Here is an 18,891-nt window from a genome sequence, read left to right as displayed (position 1 = left end):
TTCCACCACTACCCTCTTTACCCCAACTAGATGTGAGTAGCCATGCAGATCACTCTGAACTTGCTCTTCCCTGTCTCTCATAGTAATTCCCTCATCCCCAAACATGAAGCTGACCAATACCCACCTCCCCCAGGGCTTGTAGTATTGCAAACATCATGATGACCCCCAACAGTGCATGTGGCACACAAAAAATGCATACAGTCCTCTCTGTAGAGTGGTTGGCATTAGGGAGGCTATCCAGCCATAAAAACCTTGCCGAAGCAGACACTGGAGCTCAATGCAGTCCTTGGACACATCAGATCTTGTCAAACTGTCCGTCCAACATATGCCAACACAGAACATGGATATTAATGATGAAAATGATTATATATATATATATATATATATATATATATATATATATATATATATATATATTATATTAAAGGCATTACTACATGTAAATACCTCATGCTATAAGGGACTCTTAAAGTCAAAACAACTAAAGTAGTTTTGACTTTAAGAGTCCTTTATAGTGTGAAGCATTTACATGTAGTAATGCCCTTAGTATAACAACTGTATTTAAAAGATAATAAATCAATTATATATTTTGTATAAATTTTTCCCTTAACTGGTTTTTCATGCTGACTACTTGATAAATTCTTATATAGATTTTATCCTTATATTTAATATATATATATATATATATATATATATATATATATATATATATATATATATATATATATATATATATATATATATATATATATATATATATATATATATATATATATATATAACCTGAGAACTGCATGCAGTGCATGACGTTTTCTGTATGCTACTTAATATCACAGGATTGGCATGAGGGGAAATCTATTATTCGTTATTCTAAGTCTGCTATTAGTACATTTATCATAATGTTATGGGATATAGTGGAATTCCTATGGTCATGGGTTACATATAATATGAATAAAGTGTCTGTTCTCTGCTATTTATTGTCTCTTGCTAGAGTTTGGTATAGAAGTTGGGGAATCTAGACAACTAATGATAAAAGAAGTGAAATAAAACCAATGTGTGTTCTTATTATTGATATAATGACCCTCCCAAGATACAACAAAATAAGTCCATACACAGGTTAACTTAACTATACAATAAACATCTTCAGGCTATGTTTATACAGTAAAAAATTTTCTCACTGTGTAAATACTGTCAACTTGTTAAGTCTCCAGTTAAATTTGATTGAGCAAGCCTTTCATTATAGGTGTTCAAGCTGTATTATTCTGTGTTTTAAGTGGCATGTAGGCAACATCATATATTATGTCTTCATTTAGGATAAGATTAGAGGGAAATCTAGCTGCTATTTTTTACAAACCGAGTGACCAGATAGAGGCTTTTTCACTGGCTCCACTCAACATAAAGTCGTTTCCTCTAGTCAATTTGTACAAGCTGAACCTGTGATGACAGCTGACATTTATAGGATGTACTCAGCCATATAGTCAACAGCAGGCAATATATACACACAACATGTATGTATGGAGTCAACATCTACAGATAATCACAGATTATCAAGTTATGTACAAACAGCCTGAATAATAGTGGACATCAGCTTGTTTCAATGCTGCCACCCCCACCTTTTGGTTTAAGTATTGACCTCTCCCCACCCTTTCCCATTTAAGTAGTTGCTAGTCTTTACATTGGTTCATTTTGGTAGTGATTGGATGAGAACAGGTGTGCTGATGAGAACAGGTGTGCAGATGACAACAGATAAAGACATAAATTCTCCCATCAACAAAATAATAATAATAATAATGATAATAATGGTTTCTTATTTAGGCACTAAGTCAGCAATTTTGATGCAAGGGATTTAGTCAGTACCATCAACCCCAGTACTTGAGTGGTACTTTGATTTTATCAACCCCAGCAGGATTTAAACTCTTTATGTACATAATCAGAAGAAATGCCACAAGATATTTTGTTAGGCACTCTAATAATTCTGTCAATCCACCACCATAATAACAACAACAACAACAACAACAACAACAACAACAATAATTCTTTCTACTATAGGCACAAGGTCTTGAAATTTTTGTGTAGAGGGTATTAGCTAATTACATAACCCTAATGTTCAACTAGTTCTTATTTTATAGATCCTAAAAGAAAAGATGAAAGGCAGAGTCAACCTCAGTGGAGTTTGAACTCAGAATGTAAAAAGCTGGAAGATATGCTACTAAGCAGTTTATCCAACATGCTAATAATAATAAATTCTTTTATTAGTAAAAGTGGTCCAAGGTGTTGGGGACAATGCATGGATGAAATACAAAAAACAGCAAGAGGTGGAGTAGAGCAAATAAAAGGAAGCAATATTATTTGACGTCATTAGAGCACTTCTAGAATGTATTTTTTTTTATAAATGTCATAGAACATAAGGATTTTGGGGGATTCTTTTTATTTCCCCCTCTGAACTAAGTGTGTATATTTACCATGACTCAGTACAAATGTTTCATGGTAAAATAAAATGTGAGCTGAATTTGAAATTAGTTCCTGTTTGCCAACTTGTGGTTACGTTTGTAAACAGAAGTTACTTCATATTGACTGCAATGACTAGACGTGAAGTAAGTGTGAAGCAAGACTTGATGTAGGCCAAGTGGTTCATATCTTGTACTTTAAAAAGTTACTTCTCTTTGACAAGCATTTATGAGATTCCACGGAATGTAAAAATAAACTTTACAATCATTACAAGCATCTGCTTTTTCTTTCTTTCTTTCAGTCTGTCTTTCATTCATTCATTCATTCATTCATTCATTCATTCTTCCTCTGGCTTAGAAAAATTTACTGAAGAAACGATTGTACCTGAACTTTTTGTCATTGGTCCCCTATTTTATTGGTTTCAAATTTTGGCATAAGGCCAACAATTCAGAGAGTGAGGATAAGTTGATTGTATCAACCCCTGTGATCAACTGGAACTTATCTTATCGACTCTGAAAGGATAAAAGCAAAGTCGACCTTGGTAGAATTTGAACTCAGAATGTAAAGACGGACAAAACGCTGATTGCGCCAGCTTGCTGCCTTCAGTCCTTTTTTCATTGACATAGGCGTAGGAGAGGCTGTGTGGTAAGTGGCTAGCTTACCAACGACATGGTTCTGGGTTCAGTCCCACTGCGTGGCATCTTGGGCAAGTGTCTTCTACTCTAACTTCAGGCCGACCAAAGCCTTGTGAGTGGATTTGGTAAACGGAAATTGAAAGAAGCCTGTCGTATATATATATATATATATATATATATGTATGTATGTGTCTGTGTTTGCCCCCCCCCCCCAACATCGCTTGACAACTGATGCTGGTGTGTTTACGTACCCATAACTTAACGGTTTGGCAAAAGAGACCAATAGAATAAGTACCAGGCTTACAAAGAATAAGTCCTGGGGTCGATTTGCTTGACTAAAGGCGGTGCTCCAGCATAGCCACAGTCAAATGACTGAAACAAGTAAAAGAGTAAAAGAGTGAAAAATATAAATGATCACCTTCTGTTATAACAGTGTAAAGTGATGAAAAATATCAATACTGTGTCAAAACAATAACAGGCTGGTTGTTGCTGTTTAGATTCAAGTCAACCCTGATCGAATAGGTATATGATCAAATTTCTCCAGCCATGACTATCCTGTCGTTCTCTCAGTCATTATATATCTTGAACAATATCCTTGCCTATTGCTGTCTTTTAAACCTAAGTCAGTTCTAACTGAGTAGGCATATGAACAAAAAATGTCTTAGGAGAAGAGAGGAAGAGAAAGAGAACAAAGCAGAATTAATCTCAAATTAACAATAGACCTATGAGTTCAAACTTAAGAGATAGGTCACTCACACACTGACCAAAACGTAACTTTGAACAACTGACCAAAAGATAAAATAACTACCTTAGCTATTAAAATGACATATAAAATACATTAACCATTTTCATACTTAAAGAGAAATCTAGTTAAGAAAAGAAACAAGGAAAAAAAGAAAAGAAAGAAAACTCATGATATCTATAAAAACTTTCTAGTAACTATCAGGTCATCCCATAAGTTCTGTCCAATTTTACCTTTTTTAAAATTGAATGAAATTTAATAGTATTTTAGATTGTCTAATGGAACACACTGGCTACCCTTCATCATAGTTTGTACTATGCTTATTTATGCATGTTGTTTTCAATTAATCATGCATTATCTAGTGGCTTTGAAAGTTCAATGATGTGACTGTTTATTTTCAGTATGACATTGTAGGGTAGGTGTGAAAGGCCAGATCTGCCTGGTTTGAACATAAAACAGGTAGAATATTTGGGCCTGATATAACCTGTTTAAATGTTAAAGGGTTAAAGTGTGCTTGTTTTTTTATCAATTTTATTGTTATTATCCATTTACTTTTATAAATAATAACTACACAATTTATTTAAATCTATCATGAATACAAGAATCTTTGTATCAAACATACTGTTTCTCAGTCAGATCTGAATTTAAATTTCTTTAATTTATTTCATTCTGTAACAAAGGTGAGTGACTGCTATTTAGCATCAAGTTTGTAGTTTTTAGTTATTCTTTGATTTCAATTAAACTTATTTTATTCTGTTACAAAGGGCAATTGACTGGTATTTAGTTCATTGGCCTAAAGCCATGTTTTACACGTGTCTCTGTATTCATAACAGCTGAACCAACAACAAATCACCCCATGACGGCTGTGATTTCTTCACGAGCAATAAAGTCAGCACATCTAAGATCCCTGATCTTGTCATTCTGTCAACTACTTTTAGAAGGTAGAGAGGATTCTGAGACAATCTCACTAATGCTGGTCACATAATGAAACATCTTGGCCTTGATTCTTTTTCCCCTCTTTTCTTTTTCCTTGGTAGTAGGCCAAATAAGTCACTCAACTTAATATCACATCTGGCTGGTGATTGATTTTAATGAATTTTACTCAGTTGCAATCATATGAATCAGACTTCAACTGCAATCATTTGAATCATGATTCCTTGGTGCACTGGCTGCCACTTCTCTTTGCTATGCATGGTGCCATTATTTGTGCAAGGATACAGAAGCAAAAGGTTTCTGAACAAAGGCCTGTTGCCAGATAGTGTTCAAGATACGATCTATGAGTGACATCTCAAGAAGCTCCCTCTCAGCAGGTACATAATCCTATGACCTTTATTTGTCTAGCTTGTGATTGGTGTCCCAGTAAGTACAAAATTTCAAAAAACAGATCCTAAATCATTAACACTTAACTGGGTTACATGCATCAATTCAAAGTTGTGATCTCTTCTTGTCTCCTCCACAAGCAAACCAAACCAAAATCATTAAAAAAATTCTTCAATCAAAGAATAATGCCAAAATTGCAAGACATTTTCCATCTGTTTATCAAACATTTGTAGACTTTCGACCAATACACAAACCATACATCCTGTTCCAGTTTACTTCCCACTTCATTTTGTACACACTTGGTAAAACACAAACAAAACTCTCCATTACCAGTGAACCAGTTTCACCACTGCATACATGTATATGGCAAGTATGAACACCAGGAAAATACAACTGTGTATCCCAGCCTCAAGAAAGCTAACTCCTCAAACCCCACCAACTATCAGCTTATTGCTCTCAGTGTCAACATCTTAAAGTGATGAAGACATTTAACAGCCACTTTCTCCAATACCTTCAGTCCCTCTCTCTTACCTCACTTTTCATCAAAGAGTCAGCTCTGCTTGGATCTTCTTTGCTATGACATTCATCAGTGCCTCCTCACCTTTAAGAAATTTGGTACAAACACTACTACTGTACTTTAAATCAGTGTGACTGTGTATGGAATGAACATCTCACTAAATTGCTAATGGGCTTCGTTTGATTCTAGTCTCTTGGGTTGGAAGCTTCCAGTCGAAATCATACCAATGCAACAGGCATAGAAGGGACTCTCTCTCATCAACACTCGCTTAACTTTGGTATATCCCAAAGCTCTCTTACGTCATTCACATAGTTCCTCTTGTGAATTAATGACTTGACTTGCTGTCACCTTTGATAATATTTGCTTTTTTACTGATGATGGCATTCTTCATATCTTCATAACATTCCAAACAAAAGCATCATCCTTAGCCAGCATGCAAGTCAAACTGCCTCCATTAGCAAAGATTTCCAAAACATTCTACAAGACATGACAGTCTTTGTCTCCCCTAACAGCTCAGAGATGCATTCATTGCACATGCCAAGGAAACAATCTTCTACACTGCTCTCTCTCTCTCTCTCTCTCTCTCTCTCTCTCTCTCTCTCTCTCTCTCTCTCTCTCTCTCTCTCTCTCCCTCTCCCCCCTCTCTCTCTCTAGTCATGGGCAACATAAAATCCCTAAAGTCACTACAAATGTTAGGTTTCACAATCCTTGGTGGTCTCTCCAAGCAGTCTCACATATGTAACATAACAAAAACCATGTCCCAAGAGCTAATTTCTACTTTAGAGTCAGAAATTACTTCAGACCCCAACACCTACTGACACTCTGCAAAGCTCAACTCAAGTCCACCGTGGAACATTGTTCCTTCATCTAGAACTGTGCTACTGCAACATATAAATATCCATGACTTACATCCAAATAAAAACCATTCAACTGATTGGTGAGGAACCATTCTCCAAATCACACCAACCTCTAGTGCACAAACACAATGTCTCCTCACTCTGGTTCTCCCACCGCTACAATAAACAGCCTCTGCTTCTCATAGCTCGTTAGTTATCTACAACCTCCATCCAATTCCTTCCTTCACACCTGTCTCTTCTCCTTTTGTCATTTATTTTATGCCTCCTCCTCACCAGGCCCTGCACTTCCCCTTTACCCAGTCTTTCTCTTCTAGAAAGTCAACTCTTTAGAATTCTCTAAAACACATTTGTTCCCTTGCAAACATCAAATTTCAGCTGTTCAAAATGCATATCAATCATACCAGTCTGACTAGTTTTGGAGGACCTACAAAGGTAACGAGTACTGTACCTTCCTCCAGACTGGGCTGTGACTTGACTTTTGTTTAAGAGAAGGTGTGGTCATTCTTTTAATTTCAAAGAGCTGACCCAGAGCAAAAGTAGTAGTGTTGGACTAAATATCTCGTGGTATATAATTACATCCCTTAAAGTTCTGAGTTCTGTTCCCTTGGGGAGTCAGCTTTACCTTTAAACCCTTCAAGATCAGTAATCTAGATACCAGTAACATACTGGTTACACCTCTTCCTTACTCTTGGCATTGTGTCAGTGTGTGAAATTGTTATTGTTATCCTCATCATTTATTTAAGGGTCTTTCACAATGAGCCCTATTTTATAACCTTCAATTAACTACAATTTAACAAGCTTTATAAACTTTTTGTTTTATTTTGTAGTTGTTATATGAACTATTTTTACTCATTATTTTTCTTTTCTTTTTTTTTTAAAGGTTTAACCCATTTTCTACATTAGTTATTTGCAATGTATTTTACATGGCATGCATTATTAGTCTGCCTGATTTTCCTGGCTAAAATATCGACATCTGTAAGTATAACCTTAACGAAAGTGACTCCAAATGGAAACAACAAACTTTTGTCAACGATCCTTAATTCAAGCATATCAAATACATCACCAGCCAAAGTGAATTCAAACTTGCCATATTTTAGTACCAGCAAATTTATATCAGCTATACAAACGAACCCTGGAAATTTTACAACAAAAGTATTCAGTGCTTCCCCACAGACAAACATCAAGGTTCCACCACAAACACAGAGCTCCAATAGTTCAGTTTTCCAAACAACTCCTTTCCAGCAGACATCTGATCTGGTGACATTATGGGGAAATGGAAGTTCCAATAATGAGGTGACCACATCAGGACAAAACCTCAATAAAACTGTTGGCAGGATCATCATTAGCCATCAGATCCACCTGGTTCAGTTTAACATTCAGCATACTTCAGTCATTCTATACATTGCTTGCACAACTTTAGCTGCTGTCTTCCTGGCTGTCGGTAGGTAAACTCGTCTTTTACTTTTTCTTTATTTCTTTCTTTTTTAGAGCTTAGATATGAAGGTTTACCATTATTTCAAACTTGTTTTTTATATATCACTCTGTGTAAAAGCCAGTTTATCTGGAGCCCATCTATGGATTTACAATATAGAATTATGATGAACCATAACTTAGGATCCGACTGGAGTTCTTCACTAATCTAAGTAATATTGTTAGCCTGATGTGCCAACAGAGAGCATATGAAGTATTTTGCCCAGATTGATAATCCCTCACTAATTTGTTCTATATATATATATATATATATATATATGTATATATATATATATATATATATATATGTATATATATATATATATATATATATATATATATATATATATATATATATATATATATATATATATATATATATATATATATATATATAGGGTGCAATGGGTAAATTGTCTCCATTTCCTATTTTTAATTTTGCGCATGCACATTGTTTGTTTTTGATTTTGTTAACTACACAGTGTAGTACGGTCAGTCAGGCACCATCTGTGAGAAAAACAGCACCATGATGCAATTCACTCTGCCAGAAATTTGGAAATGACATGGTGTACTGCTTGGCATTCATGCTGGAAGCTCCAATATCAACATTTCAGAGTGTTTGGATGTCAATCTGAGGATAGTGCGATCTGAGAACATGTACTGAGAGGGATAAAAATCAAACATCCAGCCAACATCCTGGTGTTTGGAGTGATCACCAGTGATGGCGACGATATGCTTCCATTCATCTTCTCACACAGCCTCAGACTCAGCATAGAGGCCTGCATCAAGTGCCTGGAGCAGGTAGTGCTGCTCTGGGTCACATTTAACTTGTTACATATACATCTTTGTTCTTTGTTTCAGGTTTCCATCATTGCCACAGACTGGCCAGGTATATACCCGAATCATGGTAAGTATTCCCTTTAACAGGATCTGCTGATTGAGTTGGTGATTGCCATGGGAAGGGCATCGAACTGTAGAAAACATACCAAATCAAATTGGAACCTGGTGCAGCTCTCCAGCTTACCAGTTTCAGCCAAACCGTCTGACCCATGCCAGCATGGGAAGCAGATGCTAAATGATGATAATAATGATGATGATGTATAGGCCTCAGGAAAATGATCAGTAGTGCTGATACAGCTTTTCATATTTTTTATCATTGTAAATTTATCACCATCACTATCATCATCATCATCATCATCATTTTATAGTTTTCTTTCCATCTGGCATGGGTTGGATGGGTTGCCACATATTCAGCAGTATTATTCATCTAATTGGGTCAATTAGATGATAAACGCACAAGAGTCTCCATTGCACAGATTCAGGAGAAAATGTCCTATTTGCATTCAAACAACTTAGTTACAAGATAAAAGATAAAAGATAAAAGATTTGTACATATATGTGTGTGTGTATAACGTGCAAGTGGCTGAGCACTCCACAGGCACGTGTACTCTTAACGTAGTTCTCGGGGATATTCAGAATGACACAGTGTGACAAGGCTGACCCTTGAATTACAGGCACAACAGAAACAGGAAGTGAGAGTGAGAGAAAGTTGTGGTGAAAGAGTACAGCAGGGTTCACCACCATCCCCTGCCGGAGCCTCGTGGAGCTTTAGGTGTTTTCGCTCAATAAACACTCACAACGATCCCATGACCGCGAGTCCACTGCCCTAACCATTGGGCCATTGCACCTCCACCAATGAATGGAACAGCAGATGAAAAATGAGGTCACCATAAAAAGACATCTGTACGACATTCGATTAGAGTGACTCACTGAGTCTCTGAAATTAATGCCTAATCACAGGTCAAAGCAAGATGACCAGTAATCATGTGAAACCACAGCTTTTACATCATGGTGTCTCTCTCTCTGAGAACGATGCTGGGAGAATAGGAAAGACATCCCACATACTCAGCAGTTTTTATTTACATGCTGATTAACCTGTAGTGGAAACCCTTGCAGGAGCTTCTACTCGGAGTCAGACTAGACCTGAGAACAATATTAACTAAGAGATGGTTCCACACTCCTTAAAGCCCAGAAACCCGAAAATCAGGGCTCCACTACTGGATGTAGTTTAAAGTTATACCTAGGACACGCATATACACACACACACACACACACACATGATAGCTTTGTGTTTACAACTTTACTACGCACTAAACTACATGTTAATAATGTAAATAATGTGCTACATATTTTGCTATTTAATTTAGTTGTTTGAAATGTTTTTTTTATTTCTCTCTTTATCATTATAAAGTAAATATCATCATCATCATCATCAACATCATTATTATCATCATCATCATCAACACCACCACCACTACCACCACCACCACCACCACCATTACCATCATCATCATCAACACTGGCATTACTACCACCACCACCACCACCACAACCACAAACACCATTATTATTATTATTATTGGAGAGATACTAAATGTATGTCTTGGAAGATATGTATGCAAATATTCGAGATTTTAAAAAATGCTTTAAGAGAATAAATCAATATTTACAGTCTGTTTTGAATCTTGTGGAATGTGCCTATGTCTACCTTGATGTGTAAACTCTCTATGTCTTTACAGATGCTATTGTCTCGTCCAATTGTACTAATAACATATAGAATTACAACAGAACTAGCATATTTCTTTACATGCTACAGTAATTTAATTCAATCATTCAGTCTGTGCATATTTCTTAACATTTCAGCACACTTGTAAATAACATTATACAGACATGTATTCCTCATTACCACAGTGACACACATAATACACATTTTTAAAACAATGCGCTTCCCACTCAATACATTGGCTTCACTTGCAAATCAAATACAACACAAATGAAACCTGCACACAGGCATATGGGCATGGCTTACATTTGCAAGTACAGCTTATATGTGTGTAGGCTGTGTGGTTGAGAAGATTGGTTTGCAACCACATAATAGAAGTGACAAAGGAGCATATTCAGCATATTTTGCTTTGAGTTCAATAAAGGCAACAATGCATCAGAAGGTGCAAGGAATATTAATACAGGATATGGGGATCGGACAATAAGCGTAAGCCAGTGTCTATGGTGACTCCAGAAATTTCAAGCCGGAAACTACAGCTTAGAAGATGAGCCTTGTCCTGGAAGATCTGTAGAGCTTGACAAGGTTGTCCTGCAGACCCTGATGGAACAAAATCCCATCATAACTGTTAAGGAACTGGCAGAGAAGCTTGGATTTGGTCATTCAACCATTCATTGACACCAGTGTGCCATCAGAAAAGGAGAAACACCAGCGCTCCAAGCAAAAGAAGATCTTCACCCATGTAAGGTGTTGTTATCTGTTTGGTGGGATACGAAAGGTTTAGTCCACTTTGAACTTTTAAACCTAAACCAAATGATAACAAAGGAGATCTACTGCAAGTCAGTGCAAGAGGAAAAACAACCAGTTTTGATTTCAAGACGGAAGGTGTTCTTCCATCAAGATAATGCTCGACCACCCCACCCACCACATTCGCCAGACATTTCCCCATCTAATTATCATTTATTTTGCAGTCTTCAAAATCATTTGGACAGAAAAAATATGAATTCTGTAGACAAGGTCAGAACAGTACTGGAGGAGTATTTTTCATCACAGACGAGTGAATTTTGGAAGTCTACCAGATAAATGAAAGAGCATTGTAGAAAATGAAGGAGAGTATATTTTAGATTAAAAAAGAACTTTATCTTAATTTTGAAAAATAAAAGACGTATAAAAAAACCACATTATTTATGGGATGATCTGACCCAATATATACATATATATATATATATATATATATATATATATACACACATTTATATATATATATATATATATATATACACACATTTATATATAGCATGGAATTTTGTCAGTGAACAGGTCACAGTTTCAAAGCAACAAAAATATTTTGACAAATTAAATTTAAACACTGAAGTGAATCTAATGGTTTTTGTGTGTGTTTTTAAATGGTTTATAAACACCTTCCACTCTGCAATTGTTTGTGTATATATATATATATATATATATATATATATATATATATATGCACTGCTCTCTTGCTCAATAATAATATATATACATGCAGGCAGAAATTATATATATAATATATATATAATTTCTGCCTGCATGTATATATATTATTATTGAGCAAGAGAGCAGTGCATGTCATCACAGTGACACTGAGGTAAAATATACAAAGCCCAGTATACCCATCATGGTTACCCAGCTAATAAGGTTACACCAGGCACATGCATCACAACATGTGCGCAACATGGTAATTTCATATCAAGATAAACAGCACATGACCTTGCAGGTGGGGCCCAGTTAGAATTTTCTTCAGGTTGAGTCGCCCATCCCCCTCAAAAGGGTTGTTTAAGGATGTTGAATGAAGCATCCATGTTTCCAGAGGTGAATTATCCAAACCCCAAAGAATTCCTCTCGACACATGGCTATGATGCTTGCCCACCACTTCTGCTCATGATTAGAGATGCACATATCATCAGTCACCTAGGGACATGCTCAACTGGTTAAGGTCAAACAAGTGACAAGCAAATCTGTGGTATTGAGCAGAATATTTACTGTAGCCCATTTTTTTATACAAAGACAAAACAATGTACATGATAACACTTCCAATCAATTAAGATCAGAAGCCATGAGAGCCACTGCCTGGTACTGCATCAAGGCATATGTATGTATGTATGTATGTATGTATGTATGTATGTATGCATGTCTCTCACCACCACTTAACAAGCACTGTTGGTTTATTTATGTCTCCATAACTTAGCAGTTTTGCAAAAGGGTCTAAGAAAATAAGTGCAACATTTGAAAATATGTCCTGAGGCTGCTTTGTTCAACTGGATCTTTCAAGGTGGTGCTCCAGCATGGCCTCAGTACAATGACTGAAGAAGTAAAAAATAAAAGACAAATACTTTACCAAGACAGTGGTCGATTGGCAGGATCGTTACAACGCTCAGACAAAATACTTTGGAATAATTGTTCCTACAATTGGCGTTTTGAGTTCAAATCCCATAAAGGTAAACTTTATCTTTAATCCTTTTGGTTATTGATAAAGTACCAACGATGTACTGGAATTGCTTCTCTCTATCTCTCTCTCTCTCACACACATACACTCATACGCTCTCACACACACACACACACAAAAGCAGCTACAACTGCATTATCCTCTTAACATATATACAGGGGTTGGACAAAATAATGGAAACACCTAGCATCATAGCATCATAATTTTGAAATATCTATAAGACCGTCAAAAGCTTGTTTATTGTTATGTTTTTTAATTCATTATTATTGTTGCTTAATATATTTTGCTAAGATTGCTGTTTCTTTTCAGATATTATCAGAAAAAGGTAATTAAAATTCATTAAAATGACAGATCTATTGGGCTTTCAAAGAAGTCAAATTGTTGATGCTCATCCACTGGGCAGCTAATTTCCACGACTGTACACAGTTTCTTTTCTGTATCCCAAATCATTATATCAGGTCTTCACTGGGATATTCCACCAATATTCCTTTTTATTATGAGTGGCTATGGCTTCTAACCATACTGTTCTTATCTCTTTGTCCTCGGGGTTAACCTTCCGACAGATTTCATTATGGAGTGTCCTAACTACAACATCATGTCTCATTGGTAGATAATACCGTGATGACATTTTTGAACAGCTGCTTATGATGTGGGTGATATCTTTGGTGTTAACTTCATCTGCATCAGTTGTCACATTTTACTGCTTTTCCTGCATCTCTATCCCTTTTGTGCATACTTGGTTGATACTGTATGTATGTATGTATGTATGTATGTATGTATGTATGTATGTATGTATGTATGTATGTATGCATGCATGCTTGCATGTATGTATGTATTTATGTATGTATAACTTATTTATCTCTCTATCTATAATTTCAGTTTCTTGTTGTGCTTAGGAATAGCATTTGGATGCGTTGTAAGGTGAGTTCACTGTTTTATAGCTGTTATGCTTTATGTGCATAGGATTGTTGTTGAGATGACACACAAGATAGCCAAGATGCAAACAATGATGATAAATGTTGAAAGGAAAGATTCTTAAAAATTTAAGATAAAGACATTGGAGACAACATATACTAATGGTTCCATGATACAATAAACGGCACCCAGTACACTTTGTGAAGAGGATGGTGAATGAGTGGAGATAATATAGGATTGAGAAGAACCTTTAGTCTTGACACTCTCTCTAATGCTAGTTCTTCAATAAAATGATCCCAATACACTCTGTAAGGTGTTTGTTGTTAGGTAGGGCTTCCTGTTATTGAAACTATGCTCCAGAAAATGGAACACCAGAATAAAACAAGGTCTACCAGCATGTCTAGGAAGGTAGTAACTTTAACAACACAGCCAACCAGTAATAGCATGGAAAATGTGTATAAGATGATGATGATGACAATGGCAGTGCAAGTGGCAGTGGCAACAGTGTCAGCAATGATGATGACAAGGATGGTGATGACAGATAATGATGGGACAGGGAAAATAGGTGAAAACTGGGATTGGGTGTGGAGGTGTTCCAAAGAAATAGATTATATAAGGTTTCAGAATGGTAACACAGTGGCATTCTTTTATTCTTCTACTAGCTTCATTCCTATGACCAAAGCCAAGCTGGGGCAGTATTTCTAGATTAGTTTTGTGTCAGCCCTGATTCAGCAAACTAATGATCAAATTCATACCAGTAATAATCATCATTTATCCTTCCATGTAGATGATTCCAAATTTTGGCACAAGGCCATTAATTTCAGAGAAAGGAGTAAATCGATTACATTGACTCCAGGGATCACCTAGTAGTTATTTTACTGACCCCAAAAGGATGAAAGTCAAAGCTGACCTCAGCAAAATTTGAACTCAGAATGTAAAGACAGACAAAATGCTGCTAAGCATTTTACCCAGAATGCTAAAGATTTTGCCAGTTTACCGCCTTATCCTTCCATTTACATAAAACAATAAAGTTTAATATGAAGCATGTTTAATCAATCCATCAGGTGATCGACAAATTAACCAAAATACATATATTCACATAGATGTGTGCATACACATACATACAAATATGTGTGTTTATATGTATTACATACTCATGCATAAACACTAAATACAATTACATAACCTGATTTATGTATAACCCCACTTAAATCATGATGAGTTGCATAGGTTCCTATACCTGCATTTATATGCATGTGCTGGTGTCATGTTAAAAGCTCTGATGCTGGTGTTGCATAAAAAGCACCCAGTACACTCTGTAGAGGGGTTGGTGTTAGAAAGGGCATCAGTCAGAACAGGCGATGCCAGAATAAGCATAGAAACAATGCCAGAATAGGCATTGGAGCCTGGTGTGGCCCCTGACCTTACCAGCTTTGGTCAAACTGTGCAACCCAGCAAGGAAAACAGATGTTAAACAATGATGATGATGATGTAATTTATATATCTGTATTTATATACACAATAATCAATATATTTAATATTCATTCCATTTTGCAGATTTACTTCACTTGATGAACTTATACCAGAAACATTTTCACCAGATGTATTTTTCCTGGCCTTACTTCCTCCGTAAGTATCTATCTATCTTTCTGTCTATCTAACTATCTGTCTGTCTGTCTGTCTGTCTATCAGTCTGTCTATCTGTCTGTCTATCTATTTATCAATCTATCTATCTATCTGTCTGTCTATTTGTGTGTCTATCTACCTATCTATCTTTCCGAATATCTACCTATCTATTTACCTTTCTGTCTGTCTGTCTGCATATCTATTTAGGTAACTATCTTTCTATTTGTCTGCCTATCCATCTGTCTGTCTATCTATCTATCTATCTATCTATCTATCTATCTATCTATCTATCTGTCTGTCTGTCTGTCTGCCCATCTATCTATCTATCTACCTATCTACCTACCTACCTATCTACCTACCTATCTATCTGCCCATCTATCTATCTATCTATCTATCTATCTATATAACCTTCCATCTAACAATCTACTGATATACCTATATTTATCTATCTGAAGGTATAAATAAGTAAATTCTTTTGGTTGCAGTAAAAACTCCCACTGAAACAAACCTATGATCTAGTTTCAATTCTCAGAGCAATTTTACTTCATTTTCATCACTTCTGCCTTTAAGAAAGTCATGGATTCCACAACCTCATGTCGTTCTTATGTCCTGGGTCCATGTAGGAATGAATGTATTATGGCATAATAAATATCTGCGCTATACTGCGGAAGAACTTGATATTATTGATTGTAGCCCCTCTACCTCCCCACAAATGTCAGGTCTTGTGTTTCTGGTGTAGAGAGCAATGTTTAGAAAGAAATACAGAGAAAGGAAGGACGAAAGACACAAAGAGAGAAAATGATGAAAAGCTGCTGCTGTTTTATACTGAGGCCACATGCAGCTCTTTGTGACTTTCTGTATGGGACGCTGTAATGTTATAATTATAAAAACATTAAAAAAGTCTTATGAAATCTTTTAATACTCTTTCAACAGTTTCATTTTCTTTTTCTTTCTCTTTCTCTTTCATTTACTTTCGCTTTATCAATTTTTTTTAGTTTACTGGTTTGCTTAGTACAAGGCTGGTCAACAATGACATTGTAGGGTATATGTGAGAGGCTGAACCTAGCCTGCTTGAATATAAAACAGGTAGAATATTTAGGCAAGATATGATCAGCGTAAATGCTAAAAGATTAAGCCCAGGCAACACTACCTGAACAGACTTATCAAAGGCGTTCCTCCTGTGGCCATCCTGTTATTTTAAAGGTACAATGACAACATTATTCAATGTGGTCTTTCCCTTTTTTAATAATGATTTGAAAGAGATTTGGCAACTGCTTCTAAAAGGTCTAACAACCACATATACAAGTTGCCTCTGTGGTTCACCTTCTATGCTTTTGTTTCCCTGGTTAATATGGTTAAGGCTGTCAAGGATAGCTTTCAGGTGTTGTAGAAACTTACTTACTAAATGGGTCTGAGGACCACATCTCATTAATGCATCCAAATTTTATCGTGGTTTCTATGGTTAGATGCCATTCCTATCACCAATATCACCAATTACTTTACACACTGCAATTTACAAGGTATAAGGTGAAAATGAGAGGGAAAATAAGAAGGGGGGGAACAGAAAGATTGGGTGAGTAGGTAAGTTTTCAAAGAGTGAGAAAGATGATCGGAGTTGGATATTGAGGTGAACACAGCAAATATCTGTTTAGGGCATATTTGGAGTCAGGGAATGATTGAAATAGGAATGAGTAATGTCAGTGAGGAGAAGCAGGCAATAAGGGACAGTAATTATATGACGTATCGAAGGCAGCGAGCAGGTAGAATCTTAACACACTGGGTAAAATGCTTAGCAGTATATAGTCCATCTTTATGTTCTAAGTTCAAATTCCACCCAAGTCAACTTGCTTTCATCCTTTTGGGTTCGATAAAATAAGAACCGGTTGAGCACTGGGGTCAATATAATTGACTTACTCCCTCCTTGAAATTACTGGCCATGTGCCAAAATTTGAAACCAATATATAATGTATCTCTGAAACATATCAATTCCTTGTTATTCCAGTGTTATTCTGGGAGCTTCGTATAGTCTGAACAATCGGATTTTCTATGATAATCTTGGTGTTGTTCTTCTATTTGCTGTTCTTGTAAGTAGCTATTCTTATTGTGTTGCTTTTAAAATGGGTAAAATTTGGGGGAGAAGAACAATTGACACCACAAAACAGTCAGCTAATAAAAACTGACAACTTAATTTTATAATAAACATTTAAATTGTTTTCGAAGACATTGTTATATAAACATTAATAAAGAACATTTAGTATTAAATCCATAATTATTATTATATAAAAAATAGAATATAAGTGTTTATTTTATTAACAATAACATATAAACATTATTCTGTGAAGCAGCTATTCTTAACTTTCTTCTCTCTCTTGCAGGGCACAGCAGTGGCCTGTTTTATAATTGGTTAGTATATAAAAGAGCTCTTTCACTGTATTTTATTGTTCATCTTTTCTTTTCTTTTTTTTTCTTTTTTTTTTTTTTGCACATCTATTCTTTCCCCAGCTGTAGCTCTGTTGTGCGCCCATGTCACTCAAAACATTGCATATGACCCATTGCCTCATCACCATAAGCTTGCCAAAGCATGCTCAATGTCTCTGTTGTAGACTTCCCAAGTTTAATACAAAATTTCACGCTGGCTCTTTGTTCCAACTTCCTGTCCATGACAAAATCGCAGACTACAGCATACACGTGATCACAAAAACACAAATTTCACAACTTGCAAAGTAAACACAGTAATGTCACTCAGCTCACTGCCTCATGAAGGTCACTGCTAGCTCTCACTGATCATGCAACTGTGTGCTGCCATCTGTTGGTGTGCTACAGAAGTAGTCCAGAAATCTTTTGATACCACCTCGTATGAAATATACTGCTTATATTATGTTTTTCACCATAAATTGCTTTTCTTCTTTCTATGTCAAGGAATTTGTTCATAATCCTTTTAATCCATTCACTAATCATAGTCTAAATGTTGTATTCGAATCGCTTAAGTAATAACAAATATTAACTTTAAATGTTGTTTTCTAATTCTTTTGCTAACAGATTACTTTGTTTATTAATGTTGTTCTCTTCATTTTTAATTATTTGATCTATCCAGTTGTTTATTAATGTTGTTCTCTTCATTTTTAATTATTTGATCTGTCCAGTTGTTTAATATTGTTTAGTTGTTGTGATTGATCTTGAGTATTTTTTTCTTTTTAAGGTTTAGTGTTTGTCTTTGCATTTAAATCTTATTTTTATAATGCTCTTCAGACATATTGATTCAGGTTGTATAACTCTGTGTGTGTGTGTGTGTGTGTGTGTGTGTGTGTGTGTGTGTGTG

General features: G+C 35.8%; 1 protein-coding gene across 2 annotated transcripts in view; it reads left to right on the top strand.

The window, feature by feature from the left end:
- LOC106875428 (Na(+)/H(+) exchanger beta) overlaps positions 1–18,891 on the top strand; it is a 60,594-nt gene that overhangs the window by 12,994 nt on the left and 28,709 nt on the right. Inside the window, exons 2-7 of one of the 2 annotated variants that reach the window (XM_014923576.3) lie at positions 7,400–7,960; positions 8,851–8,896; positions 13,911–13,952; positions 15,504–15,575; positions 17,575–17,656; positions 17,948–17,975. In XM_014923576.3, coding sequence (XP_014779062.1) covers positions 7,432–7,960; positions 8,851–8,896; positions 13,911–13,952; positions 15,504–15,575; positions 17,575–17,656; positions 17,948–17,975 — 799 coding nt within the window. In that variant the 5' untranslated portion in view covers positions 7,400–7,431. Of the gene's footprint in view, positions 1–7,399; positions 7,961–8,850; positions 8,897–13,910; positions 13,953–15,503; positions 15,576–17,574; positions 17,676–17,947; positions 17,976–18,891 lie in introns of both variants that reach the window. The other variant, XM_089337786.1, reaches the window with a different exon arrangement.

This window comes from Octopus bimaculoides, chromosome 19 (genome assembly GCF_046866305.1).
Source record: "Octopus bimaculoides isolate indiv1 chromosome 19, ASM4686630v1, whole genome shotgun sequence".
NCBI lineage: Eukaryota > Metazoa > Mollusca > Cephalopoda > Octopoda > Octopodidae > Octopus > Octopus bimaculoides.
The sequence above is the reverse complement of the archived record's forward strand: the minus strand, read 5'-3'. Positions and strand labels throughout refer to the sequence as shown.